The sequence below is a fragment of the Podarcis melisellensis genome, assembly GCF_964234715.1.
Source record: "Podarcis melisellensis genome assembly, chromosome: 7".
Classification (NCBI taxonomy): domain Eukaryota; kingdom Metazoa; phylum Chordata; class Lepidosauria; order Squamata; family Lacertidae; genus Podarcis; species Podarcis melisellensis.
In genome coordinates, this window is record NC_138539.1 from 2,700,182 (window position 1) to 2,716,732 (window position 16,551).

The 16,551-nt window shown below is 49.7% G+C and overlaps 1 protein-coding gene across 1 annotated transcript in view; it reads right to left on the reverse strand.

Moving 5' to 3' along the window:
* Nucleotides 1-16,551, reverse strand: part of ZC3H3 (zinc finger CCCH-type containing 3) — a 262,076-nt gene that overhangs the window by 15,593 nt on the left and 229,932 nt on the right. The window contains exon 11 of the mRNA XM_081918720.1: nucleotides 9,265-9,455. Coding sequence (XP_081774846.1) covers nucleotides 9,265-9,455 — 191 coding nt within the window. The remainder of the gene's footprint in view (nucleotides 1-9,264; nucleotides 9,456-16,551) is intronic.

Sequence of the window (16,551 nt, forward strand, 5' to 3'; positions counted from 1 at the left end):
CTCTTCTCTGTCCTAAATCTTCCAGTCTTCCGCTTTATTTCATGCCCATGAGTTCAGGTGTTATGAGAGAGAGAGAGAGAGAGAGAGAGAGAGAGAGAGAGAGAGAGAGAGAGAGAGAGACTTTTCTCTATGCACTTTCTCCATGTCATTCGTCGGGATATAAACTTCTACAAGTTCTTGCCATGAGAGAGGAAGAACAACTTTCCTCTAACCACTTTCCCCATATCATATCCTTCTATTAGATTTCTTCTCCAAAGTGGCCTTTGCGTAGAGACAGCTCACTCAAAGGCTCAGCATCCATTCTGCTTCTCACCTTGAGACTTCTTTCGACCACCGTCCATTCTCTGTCCTCTCTGTTGTCCTGATACAACTTCACCCCACCTGCAGCCTGCCTGTGTTTTCGGTGGTGGGGAGCTGCCTTTGGGCTTAAGGGTTCCACTCCAGCCTCAAATCTCTCAGGGATTCTTTAGCTGCGATTCCTGCATTGCAGGGGGTGGACTAGATAGCTCTTGGGGTCCCTTCCAACTGCCCAGTTCTATGATTCTATGATGCATCTCAGTCCCAGCGACTCCGATGCCAAGTAAATAACTAGCCTGGGAGGGTGGTGAATTGCAGCCACTGGAACAGGAAATATTTCCAAGTCTCTCCAGTGAGATTTTAATGCCCTTTGCGTATAGGGTTGCAAAGGCTCTGCGTTGCAAGAGGAAAGAGCTTTCGAAGACCGTGCCATGATTAATCCAGAAAAAGTGAGGATCACAGGCCCGCCAAACGCGGAAGGCTTGGCAGATTTGAAAGTTGCCAACAAATCAATAAGGAGAGAGGAGATGACACAGTTAGAGGCACACAAATGAAGAGATCAGAAAGCACATTCTCAAAGAGCTCCCTGGGGAACGGGAAGGCACGGGTTGCATTCTGAACGGGAGCTGGCTAGGGAGCAAAGGGGGTGGGCAGAAAGTTTAAAAAAATTGACATGAGTCATGATAGAGCCTCCATGGGTCAGGGTAGTGTACCTTTTACTCCTGTGGGCTGACGGGACATGGATCTGGCACCAGGCCCAGCCTGCAAACTTCCCACACAGCTTCTTGCATGTCCCCCCCCCCATAAAATAATTCTGATTCTTCAGAATCGCAGCTATTTCTTCCTTTGCTGCCACATTTGTAGGCAGCAATGCTTCTGAGTACCAGTTGCTGGAAACCACAGGGAGGAAGAAGGCTCTTGTGCTCAGATCCTGTTTGCTGGCTTCCCATAATGAGCATCTGGTGAGAACCTTGTGAGAGCAGGATACTGGAATGGACGGTCCATTGGCCAGGTCCAGAAGGGCTCTTATGTTCTTTTGAAAACTAGTTCCAAGACCTACTAGTTCTGGAGGTAACCTGAATGTTTGCAAGCCATGTCTGCAAAAAGTAGCATTGCACCGGGGGTGGGGGGCGTTTTCATTGCTCTGGGTCCTTTCTTCTCCAGGAATCACAATTCCTCCTCCTGCCATGCACTTGTTGTTGTTTAGTCGTTTAGTTGTGTCCAACTCTTCATGACCCCCTGGACCAGAGCACACCAGGAACTTCTGTCTTCCACTGCCTCCCGCAGTTTGGTCAAACTCATGCTGGTAGCTTCGAGAACACTGTCCCACCATCTCGTCCTCTGTCGTCCCTTTCTCCTTGTGCCCTCCATCTTTCCCAACATCAGGGTCTTTTCCAGGGAGTCTTCTCTTCTCATGAGGTGGCCAAAGTTTTGGAGCCTCAGCTTCACGATCTGTCCTTCCAGGGAGCACTCAGGGCTGATTTCCTTCAGAATAGAGAAGTTTGATCTTCTTGCAGTCCATGGGACTCTCAAGAGTCTTCATGGATCCCCTTCATGGATCCCCTTCATGGATCATTGCCTTGCCGTGGCGAAGGGGCATGAATAACTCAAAGAAGCTATGAACTATGCCAAGCAGGGCACCCAAGATGAACAGGTCATAGTGGGGAGTTTTGACCAAACGCGATCCACCTGGAGTAGGAACCGGCAAGCCACTACAGTATCCCTGCCAAGAAAACTCCATGGACAAAGACAACAGGCATATAATACTTCATTAGGTACAAACAAAAATAATAAGTAATATGCCAGGTTTTTAAGTTCACCAGGATTCTTGTTAAGGCAAAACGTTAAATAGGAAAAGTAAGTAAGTGGCACAGCTTCTTCCACAACTGCCTGCGTCCACAGCAATTCATGTTCAGAGTTTTTAGAAAAGCCCATTAATTGCAGGGAGACCTGTGGCGTCAGGAGTCGGCTCTCGGAGGCCTCAGATGTGCCAATTCATTTCAGCGAGGCAGGAAAAGGCCCCAGTGGGCTGAGCTCTCTGCCTCCATCCTTCCGTGTGTGTTCCGACACACCCAGGCGCACCACGGCTTGCCTCCCTCCGTTTCCCAATTTCACACCACGGCCCAGTCCCCTCGTCGAGGCTCTGTCTCATCTGGCAAATCCACGCTGGCAAACCCATGCTCCATCAGGCATGCAGAAACGAGTTAATTAAAAAGCATCACAAACTACTTTCATAATTGAGTTAACAAACCTCTAATATAATTGCTTTCCTAATGCAGAGTCTATCAAGCTGCAGGTAGCGTGTGCACATTCGAGGAGCGGCGGATGTCTTGTCTGTCCGTTGTTGCCTGCCTGCCCGCCGGCCCCTCCCTGGGCAGAAACTCCCCTGTCAGAAAACGCAGATTCTGCACTTAAGCACAAATTATTTGAGGTAGCTTGTGTGGCTTTTCTCAGGGTTGCTCAGAGTAGACCAACTGAAATTAACAGACCTACTTTAGTGATTCCATTCATTTCAGACTCTTAGTTTGTGCGCTTCTTGAATCTTTCTCAAATGTAGAATCTTTTTGGCAAAGAGCAGTGCAAAAGCAGAGACGTCCCTTTGCCAACAAAGGTTCGTATAGTTAAAGCTATGGTTTTCCCAGTCGTGATGTATGGAAGTGAGAGCTGGACCATAAAGAAGGCAGATCGCCGAAGAATGGATGCTTTTGAATTATGGTGCTGGAGGAGACTCTTGAGAGTCCCATGGACTGCAAGAAGATCAAACCTCTCCATCCTTAAGGAAATCAGCCCTGAGTTTATGGGGCTGATTTATGTCCGTTTATTCTTTGGCGTAAGGTCTGGCCTGTTTGTCCAATATAGAGAGCTGAAGGACACTGTTGGCATTTGATAAATCGGACATCAGGAATCACAAGACAGAGAAACCAGTAGGAGAACACTTCAATCTCCCAGGACATTCTATACAAGATCTCAAAGTAGCTGTTTTACTACAAAGGAATTTCAGAAATAGACTGGAAAGAGAAGCTGCTGAATTGCAACTTATCACCAAACTTAAAACCATGGAGAAACCTGGTCTGAACAAAGACCTTGGATTCTTATCTCATTATACACGACAAAGCCATTTTTCACCTTTTCACCCCTTGCTTTTTCCTGTTAGACCTATTGCAGTCGTTAAGAGTCGTCAACAGGCTCATCACAGCTATCTGCCAATCACCCATTCCCACCACCCTTCTGAGTAATACCCCTCCCCACCTTCTCACTATATAGAAGGGTCTGGAAACTTCTGTTTCAGTGTATCTGAAGAAGTGTGCATGCACACGAAAGCTCATACCAAGAACTGACTTAGTTGGTCTTTAAGGTGCTACTGGAAGGAATTTTGTTTTGTTTTGACTATGGCAGACCAACACGGCTACCTATCTGTAAGCAGAGGTTGGTTGGCCATCTGTCATGGATGCTTTAGCTGAGATTCCTGCATTGCAGGGGGCTGGACTAGATTACCCTAAGGGTCCCTTCCAAGTCTACTCTTGATTCTATGATTATCGACCCAAGGAAACCCTGGGATACCCAAGAGAAGTGCTGCTCTTGCACGCTACAGGTATCCCAATGTGAAGTCGGGGATCTACAATGAGCTATTCCGAGAAGCAGGCTATTCACTGCTAGAGGCATTAAGTTTCTAGTCCTCACCGTCAATCAAAAGAGCTTGGGAGGCTCAGACCACTCCAAGTGGGGCAGAGCTTCTAAGGGGGCAAGTGGTTCAGGAATTTACCTTATTGGCCATGAAACTCTCTATTCTCCACACCGTGTTTTTCCTCCTTCATTTTTCTCTTTTTGCCTCAAAACACAATTTCAGGTGCCTGGGAAATTGCTTAGTTCTCTCTGCTGATACTTCAAATCACACTGCCTAATGCCCTTCTTCACACAGCACATGGTTAAACTATGGAACTCGCTTGCCTCCCACAGGAGGGTGTCCATTTCCCAGTCACTTTCCTTACTGCAAAACATCTGATTGGGGGGAGCAGGTATGATGTTCAGTGTACAGTGGACGCTCGGGTTGCGAACGTGATCCGTGCGGGATGCACGGCCGCAACCCTGTGTCTGCGCACACGCAGATTTCGATTCGGCACTTCTGCGCATGCGCAAAGCGCGATTTAGGGCTTCTGCGCATGCGCGACAGCCGAAACCTAGAAGTAACCCGTTCCAGTACTTCCGGGTTTCGGCGGTCCACAACCCGAAAAAACGTAACCTGAAGTGGCTGTAACCCGAGGTATGACTGTACAGTACAATTTAGCTCCACAACCAGAATCTGCTGGTATGCAATTTAATTCCACCAGCAAAATAGAGACTGCCTGGAAGTGTGTGCTGGCCAGAAACAGTTTTAGCCAAGTTTCTCTCTCCCCACAATGAAGCAACTCAGCCTCTTGATGCAAAGACCTACTCAGAACTGCTGCAGCTATTGTTTGGTTCAGGGAGCTGGCAGGTGGCAGAATAATAGATCCGCAGAATTGCAGAGTTGGAAGAGACCCCCAAGGGTCATCTAGTCCAACCCCCTGTAATGGAGGAACCACAGCTAAAGAATCCCTGACAAATGGGATTCTTATTCTGTGAACCACCCTGAGATCCTCTGCACTGGCTCCCAGTGGAGTATAGGGTCAGGTTTAAGGTGCTGGTTTTAACCCTTAAAGCCCTATAGCCTAGGACCCTCGTACCTACAGGACCGCCTCTCCTGGTATGTCCCACGGAGGACCTTACGGTCTTCAAACAAAAACATCTTGGAGGTCCCTGGCCACAGGGAGGTTAGATTGATCGCAACTAGGGCCAGGGCCTTTTCAGTACTGGCCCCTACTTGGTGGAACGCTCTGTCACAAGAGACCAGGGCCCTGCGGGACTTGACATCTTTCCGCAGTTCCTGCAAGACAGAGCTGTTCCACCAGGCCTTTAGCCAAGGCACAGCCTGACCCCCTCCTTTGGTAATCCGCACAGAACTCTAGCCCAATGGTTGCCATTAATTTGATTTTGAACGGATTTTAGAATGAATTGATTTTAGAATGCTGTGTTACTTATATTGTTGTTAGCCGCTCTGATCCCGGCTTCGGCTGGGGAGGGCGGGATATAAATAAAATTATTATTATTATTAGGCGGTATATAAATTCAATAAATAATATGGTCATCCAAAACCTCTTTCCCCATTTCCCAGGGAGTCTGTTCCACTGTCAAACAGCTCTCACTCTCAGAAAGTTGTTCCTAAGGTTTAATTGGAACCGGCTTTCTTGCAATGTGAATCCCCTGGTTCAGACTGTCCCATCTGGAGCAGCAGAAAACAAGCTTGCTCCATCTTCCATGTGACGGCCCTTGAGATATTTGAAGATGGCTGTCCTATCACCTCTCTGTCTTCCCTTCTCCAGGTTAAACATCTACAACTCCCTCAACCGTTCCTCATCAGTTTCCAGACTCTTTTATCATCTTGGCCACCCTTCTCGGAACCCTTCTTAACCCGTGTTGCCCAGACCTGTGAGTCCAGGGCGAGGCCCGCTGGCGTGATACAGGTGTGTGCATTGGCAGGGAGGGAAAAGAGGCTCTGGGCACAGTTATTCCTGCAGAAGCGGAAGCGGTAAACAAAAACTGAAGCGCTGTACCTCAATGAATTTTCCAAAGCGAAAGTGTTTTGAGCGTGCTCAGCGGAGCTGTTAAAAAAGACTGGAGCGAGCATCTTCCATTAACGTTACGACCGTGAAATATGACAATAAAATGATAGCCGTATGGCCGCAAATTTGCAGCCCGCCGAGTTGCCAGGGGTTTATCCTCACTCAAACGTGCAGAGAGCTGTAAAATGTTTACAGAAAGGGTCGTTTGCCACCATAAAATCCTCTTTTCTCTCCTAAACAAGGCTGAGCGGAGTCATTTACAAACCCCAGAATGTTCATCGGGGGAGAGGGGAACATCTGTTCTCTCCAGGAGCCTGCAGTGATCTTCTCGAACAAATTAACTAAAATGGGTGCTTTCTAATTAAATTAGCACTCGATTGGAAGGGCCGACATTGGTGCACTCGCTTACAATTAGCACGGGGAGGACCGACTGCTCCGGCGCAAACCATTTAAGTGGAAGGTGAAATATGGAAAGCCGCATTACCTGCGGACGATTAGCACCGCAGCAACGGGAGGCTTCGCTTCTGCCCTCGCCACGAGAACGCGAGAAGGCGGAGGGGTTTGCAGAGCCCCCCAGCGGGAAGGAACAGAGAGGATAAAGAAGGCTCTTGGAACGATTGCCTGTGGCCGGCCTTGCAAAGAGCTGGGAAGAGAAGGGACTCAGGGTGGCCTGCTACTAACGGAAGTGACCCAGCAAAACCAAGCACTCTCTGCAAAGGCTTAGCCATGAAGGGTCACTGGAATCGCCACCTGCAGAGGTAACCTCTCTTTCCAAATAATAATAATAATAATAATAATAATAATAATAATAATAATAATAATAATAATTTATTGTTTATACCCCACCCATCTGGCTGAGTTTCCCCAGCCACTCTGGGCGGCTCCCAATCAAGTGTTAAAAAGAGTACAGTGTTAAATATTAAAAACTTCCCTGAACAGGGCTGCCTTCAGATGTCTTTTAATGATAGGATTGCTACTTATTTCCTTCACATCTGAAGGGAGGGCGTTCCACAGGGCGGGCGCCACTACCGAGAAGGCCCTCTGCCTGCTTCCCTGTAACCTCACTTCTCGCAATGAGGGAACTGCCAGAAGGCCCTCGGTGCTGGATCTCAGTGTCCGGGCTGAACGATGGGGGTGGAGACACTCCTTCAGGTATACAGGATCATTTAAGGATTTAAAGGTCAGCACCAATACTTTGAATTGTGCTCGGAAACATACTGGGAGCCAATGCAGATCTCTCAGGACGGGTGTTGTGTGGTCCCGGAGGCCGCTCCCAGTCACCAGTCTAGCTGCTGCATTCTGGATTAATTGCAGTTTCCGGGTCACCTTCAAAGGTAGCACCACGTAGAGCGTATTGCAGTAGTCCAAGCAGGAGATAACTAGAAGCAAAAAAACCCCAAACCACTGGGGGGGGGGGGCACCTGCCTTCACGCTCAGCCTGTGAGCTCCCTAAGAACATTTAGCGGTCCCTGAAGAAAACAGAGCCCTGTTGCTGTACATCGGGGAGGGCTGTGTGGAGAGAGTCTCTTCCTTTAAATTCCTAGGAGTTTATCACAGTGAAGACCTTACTTGGAAAATCAATACAACCCAGGTGGTTAAGAAAGCCCAAGAGAGACTCCATCTCCTCAGAGTATTGCAAAAGAACGATGTCAATCAACATTTGATGATCTCCTTCTACTGGTCTGCAATAGAAAATGTCCTTTCCTACTGCATCACGGTGGACGCTGGTTTGACATCACCTGATTGGAAGTGCCTACAGAGGGTGGTGAATACAGCTCAAGATATTATGGGCTGTCCCGTGAATCCACTGGATGAAATAGCGTAAGAACGTTGCCTCAGGAGAGTGAGGAAAATTCTCAGGGATGACTCACACCCTGGCCGGCACTTTCTTGATCTCCTGCCCTTGGGCAGAAGATACGGAAGCATGATTAGTCGCACCAACAGGGTAAATAACAGCTTCTATCCGTGGGCTGTTAGGCTGCTGAGTGAAAAGACAACAACAGGGCAACGGACATTCGGGTTTGGTGTGTGCGTGCGTCAGTAAACGAGGGGAATTAAGACTAAGAGAGCTGAGTGGGGGGTGCTCCTGTAATCTCACTGCAGACAAGTTGTACAAGTGACAATAAAGTATTTCAATTTCAATTCAATTCCTACTTCAAAAACGGATTCTGGTGGCAAGGTAACCCACTTTCCCCCATCCAATTTTGCAACACACGTCACTTGCAAGAGCCTAACAAATTTTCAGAAATACATAGAGGGCTATCAATGGCTGCTAGCCAGGACGACTATGTTGTATCGCCACAGTTGGAGGCAGCGACGCTTCTGAATACCAGAAACTGCAGGAGAGGAGAGGGCTCTCGTGCTTGGATCCTGCTCGGCCACTGTGAGAACAGGACGCTGGACTAGAGGGGACGTTGGCCTGATCCAGCAGGCCATGGGAGCCAGTTGCTAGGGGCTGAGGTCCCTTCGCACCCCCCCAATAAAACATCTGAGGAGGCCGTTCCCTCCGCCCCAGTTGATGGGCGCTGCCACTCAACTGGTGTGTTTGCGCTGCGTCTTGTGATTATGTGGGGCTTGCCCAATATTTTTTTCAAGCTGGAAGCCCTGCATTTCAACGGAAACAGAATCCAGACACTCTGTGCTGGCCTGGGAGTCTGAATCAGAGGCTGAACTGGAGGAATCCCAGCCTGCACAGGAGTCCCCGCCTCCAGGGCCGGCTGAGCTGGGGCAGGGCCTTGATTCTGAAGCGCCTGCACCTGTGCCGGATCCTCAGGAGCAGGGACCAGGTGAATCCACTCTGGCTCCGGAGGTGATTGAGGACCCATTGCCTACAGGTTCGCCTCTCCCAGCCCTGTCAGGGGAAGGTGAGTCTCCCCCTGGGCCCAGTAACCCTCCAGCCTCTCCTGAGCTGCAGAGGCTCAGGGCAGAGAGGCGGAGGGAACTGGTTTCTCCCATGAGGAGTGCTCGCCTTAAGGCCAGGAGAGGCGGGTCTCCTGGGGGCCGGGACCGCCCCTGGCCTCAGAGAAGATAAAGGCCAGTCAGCCCGGTCCCAGGTTGCGGGAGCAACGTCGTTGAATCCCTGCTTTTGCCCGGATCCAGACCTGTCCTTCCAGAGTTCCCGACCACGCCCAGCTCCTCGCTTTGGACCCCGCTTGGCCCTTGGTGGACAGTCTCCAGACCCTCGACCCAGGACCAGACTCTGACCATGCCTCACGGTAACGCCCCCCCCGGGACCAGCACACACTCCTTGAACACATTTTGAACACTGACATATTGCCAGAAGACTGCTCAGACCATCAAAGTTGAGGACCAGAAGCCGCGCTTGTACCTGCGTCATCCCCACTCCGATCCCTCTCAGGCTTGCGGTCCTCCTCGCTGGGGGAGGTGGGGGGCGACTGGAGAGAGATGAAGGAGGGCAGCTTTGTTAGCCTGCTGGTCGAAGAGGGGGTCTCGGGGCTCCAGACGTCTCCCCGCTGCTCTGCACTCGAAGGCCCGGGCGTTTCTTCAGCTTCCTCTTCCCTAAAGGAGAAAAACCACGATCAATGCTCATGCAATGTGTAAAGCTGCCATGTATTTTAATATGCAATTTTATTATTTATGTGTACATATATATATATATACACACACACACACAGAGAGAGAGAGAGAGAGAGAGAGAGAGAGAGAGAGAGAAACGGGACGTGGGTGACGCTGTGGTCTAAACCATTGACCCTAGGACTTGCCGATCAGAAGGTCGGCGGTTCGAATCGCCACGACGGGGTGAGCTCCTGTAACCCGGTCCCTGCTCCTGCTAACCTAGCAGTGCAAAAGCACGTCAAAATGCAAGTAGATAAATAGGTACCGCTCCAGCGGGAAGGTAAACGGCGTTTCCGTGCCTTGCTCTGGTTCGTCAGAAGCGGCTTAGTCATGCTGGCCACATGACCCAGAAACTGTTCGCCGGCTCCCTCGGCCAGTAAAGCGAGATGAGCGCCACAACCCCAGAGTCATCCGCGACTGGACCTAATGGTCAGGAGTCCCTTTTACCTTTACCTATATGTACACACCTCTATCTATCTATCTATCTATCTATCTATCTATCTATCTATCTATCATCATCAGCTGTTGGTTTTGTTTACATTTTGAACTTTTTTTAAGGTCAACTTCTTCTTAACTTAAGAACATGAACAAGACCTGCTGGATCCCACCTAGTCCAGCCTCCTCTTCTCACGGGGCCAACCAGATGCCTCAATAGGAAACCAGCAAGCAGGATTCGAACACAAGAGCTCCCTCCCTCCCGTGGTTTCCGGCCACTGGTGTTCAGAAGCATTGCTGCCTCCATCTGTGGAGGCAGGACAGAGCCATAAAGGCAAGTAGCCATCCATAACCCTCTCCTCTATGAAACTGTCCACTCCTCTTTTAAAACCATCTAGGCTATCACTGCCTCCTGTGGCAGGGAGTTCCACAGGTTAACTATGTTCTGTATGAAGGACTTTCTTTTATCTCTCCCGAGTCTTCCAACATTCAGCTTCACTGGATGTCCCTGAGTTCTAGGGTTAGGAGAGAGACAAAAAACAAACCCCTTTTCTCTTTCCCCACTCTCCATGCTATGCACAGCATCTGAAAATACCCACCTTGGTCCCTGAGGTCTTTTTTTTGGGGGGGGGAGTCTCTCTTGGGCCCCCTCCTTGGCTCAGAAAAAAGTTTTTTATTTGAGTGTCTACTGAAATGAGGCTGCATTTTAGTGTTGTATTTTAATCTTGTTTTTAAGTTGTATTTCAATCAATTGTTTTTATAGCTGGTGCTAGCCACCCTGAGCGCCCGGTCTTGGCTGGGGAGGGCGGGGTATAAATAAATTTTATTATTATTATTAATTATTATTATTATTAGATGCAAGGTTCCTAACTACCTGAAGCAGGGCATTCAGGCTGCGGGACCAAGTCTATGGCATTCGCTCCTGATTGAGATTAGACAAGAACCCTCCTTGCTGAACTTCAGGATCATAACCAAAGAGTTTATTGTTTCAACAGGCATTTTAAGGAAGTGCTGCTTTTTGTTTGATAAACTGTTTTATTGCTTCTGTCCTGTATGGTGTATTTATCTGTGTGCCACTTACAGATGCTCGCGATTCAGCGGTACAGAAATGACTAAAGTAAATAAAAAACAGATCGTTTTTAATCTAGGCTTTATTGTCAAACATGTTATGGAAAATAAATAAAAAATGCTACTGGGAGAGACAGAATTCTGGCGCAAAGGCCGCCAGAATTAAGCAGGTAAATATTAAAATCACAGTAGGCAGAAGCTGGGAGAAATCTAGGAGCGCGTTGCCCTGGTAAAGACTACAGATCGCCCTAGACCTGGGTGAGGTTCAGAATGTCTCCCCTGCCCAGCCCATGAAAGACCACCCTTGTAGGAAGAGGACTTTCAATTTGCAAAGCACTTCAAAGCCCTATTGGTTTTTGCCTTCTCAACAACCCTGCAGGGTGGGTTTTCGTTTTAAAAGATAAAATAGGGAGACCCAGACACCAAATAGAACACACAGCATGTCCATAGTAAAGCATAGTGTGGGCTCCATATAAACTACGCCAGCCAGAATGGCTGGAGCAACCCAGTCAGATGGCCTGGATATTATTATTATTATTATTATTAATCAGCCCACGAAGGAACAGAGCACCCATCTTTGCAAATAAGCTGTGCCCCTTCCCCTGTAAAAAAAAAAAAAATCATTGCAAAACCCACTGAGGAAGATAACAACACAATAACACAATTCTAAACAGTAACAATTGTGCATTTATTGAAAATCCAGTTAAAACTGTTTAGTTTAATTCACTCCATGAAATTGACAGACGTGAACCAGGGATAGCCAGCTTTTCAAAGTCTGACAGATGGGATGGGGGTGGGGCTGCCCCCTTTGGGAACCGCTGCTCTAACCACTAAACCACGCTGCCGTGTGCTTTCACACCTCGTTTCGCAGGCTCCTCACCTAAGTGCTGGCACTTAACAGGTGCCCTCCCCTCTTCCTCCTACCCAGCCTCCCCCCCCCCCGCAAACATTGGCTCAAGGCCTGTCCCATCCCGCAGGCTCTGGTGCCTCTGAGCAAATCCGGCTAATGTGATGTTTTATCATGTTTGACGTCTCTGTTGGCAGGGTTTAATAAAGACAGAGGGAGCCTGCTATTTAAAAGCTCCTCTTGTCTGGCGGCCGCCCTCCCTCTCCCGGAAAAGGGGGGGGCTGGAACGCAGCGCCCCCCTCCTCTCTACCCTGATGAACACCCCACCCACCCCCTGGCATTCTCACCTAAAAATGAGCAAGGAGGTATTTTACACCTCATTGGCACATGGGGACGCAAGCCGGCTGGCATTCCAAGTTTATTCTGTCAGCCTGGATAAGTCTGCGACCCGATGGCATCCACTGCCCCGAGTGCTACCATACAAGGCAGGGCTGGGGGCTCTCAGAGGAGGATTCTCAAGGGACCAATATAGAGAGATGGCCCCCACTTCGCGGTCCACACCCAGCCAGGTTGCTCACTGGGGAGGGAGAGAGGATGGGGCGTCCAGAGGACCAGCTGAGCTGCCACAACCCTCTAAACTCGATGCACGTGCAGCCTGATCCTAGCTGGCTTTACTCAGGTGTAGGGGACGCGGGTGGCACTGTGGGTTAAACCACAGAGCCTAGATCAGAAGGTCAGTGGTTCGAATCCCCGCGACAGGGTGAGCTCCTGTTGCTCGGTCCCTGCTCCTGCCAACCTAGCAGTTCGAAAGCACGTCAAGATGCAAGTAGATAAATAGGTACCACTCCGGCAGGAAGGTAAACGGCGTTTCCGTGCACTGCTCTGGTTTGCCAGAAGTGGCTTAGTCATGCTGGCCACATGACCCAGAAGCTGTACGCCGGCTCCCTCGACCAATAAAGTGAGAAGAGCGCCACAACCCCAATAACAAATGAGCACCTGCTTCGTTATCACTGCACAACAAACAGGATGCTCATTATTCCCATTTTACAGTAACAGAGGCTTTTGAATTCTGGTGCTGGAGGAGACTCTTGAGAGTCCCATGGACTGCAAGAAGATCCAACCTCTCCATTCTGAAGGAAATCAGCCCTGAGTGCTCACTGGAAGGACAGATCCTGAAGCCGAGGCTCCAAGACTTTGGCCACCTCATGAGAAGAGAAGACTCCCTGGAAAAGACCCTGATGTTGGGAAAGATGGAGGGCACAAGATGGAGGGCATGAGATGGTGGGACAGTGTTCTTGAAGCTACCAGCATGAGCTTGACCAAACTGCAGGAGGCAGTGGGAGACAGGAGTGCCTGGCGTGCTCTGGTCCAGGGGGTCTTGGAGCCTCAGCTTCAGGATCTGTCCTTCCAGTGAGCACTCAGGGCTGATTTCCTTCAGAATGGATCGGTTTGATCTTCTCAAGAGTCTCCTCCAGTACCAGAATTCAAAAGCATCCATTCTTCTGCGATCAGCCTTCTTTATGGTCCAGCTATCACTTCCATACATCACTACTGGGAAAACCATGACTTTAACTATACGGGCCTTTGTCAGCAAGGTGATGTCTCTGCTTTTTAAGATGCTGTCTAGATTTGTCATTGCTTTTCTCCCAAGAAGCAGGCGTCTTTCATATATGTATTGCAACATTAATAATAAATATAATTACAGTGGTGCCCCGCAAGACGAATGCCTCGCAAGACGAAAAACCCGCAAGACGAAAGGGTTTTTCGGTTTTTGCGACGCTTCGCTAGACGATTTTCCCTATGGGCTTGCATCGCAAGACGAAAGCCCATAGGGAAATCTCGGGGACCTTTTTTTAAATGCTGGCGGTGGGGAGCAAAGCCTTCCCCCCCCTCCGGACTTCAGAAGAGGTCCAGGAAGGCCGGCGGGGGCGAAAGGCTTTGCTCCCCACCGCCAGCATTTTAAAAGCGGTCCGGGATAGCAGGGAAGCGCTTCCCGCTATCCCGGACGGCTTTTGAAGGCAGGCAGGGGGGGCAAAGACTTTTGCCCCCCCTGCCTGCCTAACCGGGGGCTTTTAAATCGCCCCGGGACTGTCCGGGGCGATTTAAAAGCCCCCGGACGGCTTTTGAAGCCTCCCCCCGCCGCCCGGCTTCGGGGCATCGTCCCGATGCCGGGCGGTGGGGCAGGAACGCCTCCCCCAGCCGCCCGGCTTCGGGGCATCGTCCCGATGCCGGGCGGTGGGGCAGGAACGCCTCCCCCCGCCGCCCGGCATCGGAGCATCGTCCCGATGCCGGGCGGTGGGGCAGGAACGCCTCCCCCAGCCGCCCGGCTTCGGGGCATCGTCCCGATGCCGGGCGGTGGGGCAGGAACGCCTCCCCCAGCCGCCCGGCTTCGGGGCATCGTCCCGATGCCGGGCGGTGGGGCAGGAACGCCTCCCCCAGCCGCCCGGCATCGGAACGATGTCCCGAAGCCGGGCGGCCGGGCGAGAAAGCCTCCCCCCGCCGCCCGGCATCGGAACGATGTCCCGAAGCCGGGCGGCCGGGCGAGAAAGCCTCCCCCCGCCGCCCGGCTTCAGAACGATGTCCCGAAGCCCGGCGGCGGGGCGGGAAAGCCTCCCCCCGAAGCCGAGCGGCGGGGCGAGAAAGCCTTTGTCCCCCCTGCCTGCCTTCCCAGGGGCTTTTAAATCGCCCCGGACAGCGGAGAAGTCCTCCGCTGTCCCGGGCGATTTTAAAATGCCGCCCGCCAGAAGAGGTCGGGGGAAGGCGTTTTCCATAGGAACGCATTAATTGATTTTCAATGCATTCCTATGGAAAACCGTGCATCGCAAGACGAAAAACTCGCAAGACGAAGAGACTTGCGGAACGAATTAATTTCGTCTTGCGAGGCACCACTGTAAGTGCAAAAAAAAGGAAGTGGGAATTACCTAGGGAGGAAGCAGGAGGAAGCGTTTAAGGACCAGCGGCAACTAGGGATGTCACTCTTGACTGCTTGGCACAGAGCTACAGAGGAGAAGCAAAAGCAGCTGCTTTCTGGACCTTTTACCTCTAAGGAGCGATGAGCCAAGCCTTTAGCAACCGCTGCATTGAGGTTTTGGGTGTGCGTAGCAGGGGGTGGAGCTGCAGATTGGGTTCTTGCATAAGTGCAAGTCTGAGGCGCAGAGACCCCTGCAAAAGGAAAATACCCAGATACGAGGCTGGAAGCGTTTGATGCGGAAGGAATGGCAGAGAGGCTCCTGCCAAACGGCTACGGACAGAATTAGCTACCTTTTCTATTCTGGGACTATATAAATATATCTGCTCTGTTCTGTGATGCGGAGGTGGGTCTCATTCGCAGCCCTGGGGTGGAGGAGGCGGCGGCACGACACAATGCGGTCATGAGGCACAGGACACCGGCTCAATGGGGCAGGCTTCAGGGACACAGGCAGGCGGCGTGACTTGCAAGCTGCAAAGCTTTTGCTGAGTTCGTTCCCTTGTTTCTGCAAGTTCTGAGCTGCCTCAAGTGCGGCTGCTGTAGAAAGATGAGCTATACACAATGAAATGAAATAAAAAACACAGGCCTTTAACCTGTTGATTATTCAGAACACTTATTTGTTGTCGTAAATTATATCAGCTGATGAAATAATTTTTGGATGATTAACTACCTGTTGTTTGACCAATTAAATTTTAACCAAATTTACTTATTGGGAAAACCTTGATATTGGTGCCTCCTAAGAGATACAAAAAGAAGTGTGTTTCAGTCAACTATATAATAAGAAGATGCCATTCCTCACTAGACGGAATTAAGATTAAGAATTCATATTTCAGAATTCATATTTCAGTCCCTGTTGCTGGTGCAGAATCAAAAGGAACTAAAAAAAATTAGTTCATGTACCCTTAGCACCATCAGTTGCCACTTATGCCCATAGATCAATCAACTACATATTTGGTTGATTAATCTGATTAACCAAATGAAAGCTTTAAGCCTTATTTCTAAACTTATTTTCTTAAGGCACCTATATACTGTAACTTTGCTGCTATTTTTATCAATTATAATTTAGCAATGATTTACTGTAATTGTTGAGAGTGATTTTTTGTATAATTATTATTCGCTAACAGATCATTGAATACTACTTTATTTTATGTAATCTGTTTAAGTCACGCCCCAGCTGCAACAAAACATGTCTCTCCCCTATCGGTCTCTACAGCCACAGCAGGTGCTGAAACTCTCCTACAGTTTGAATTCACCCCGAAAGGCTCCCTTCTCCATTGTCTCCTGAGACAGATGGATGCCGACTAAAAAATATTTTTTTATTGTGACTTATTTGCATTGGGTTGGACTGCTATAAGATGTGTGATCTCTGTTGCATACTTCGCTGCTTCCTCAGCTTGTAAACTTGCCTTGTGCAGTATACCAATTAAAAGTGAGGAGGATTCAAAATTGTTCACAATAACAGTCTTTAAGTGGAAGCTCTTTCTAACGTAGAACAAACTGTTAAGTATCTAGGAGACGAAGGTGCTGAGCCTGCCGGGCTTTCGCCTTTGTATAAAGTCCCACGACCGGCCTCGTGCACTGTGACAGCTTCTAGGGCAGCGTCATTTCCTTGGCCCAAACAATAAAGCAGCTGTTTGCTGCTTTTTCCTGCGATGGACTCACTTTGCTCAGGCTGCAGGAGCCCGGGAAAACCCTCGGGCAGATCAGGAAGGATGGAGAAA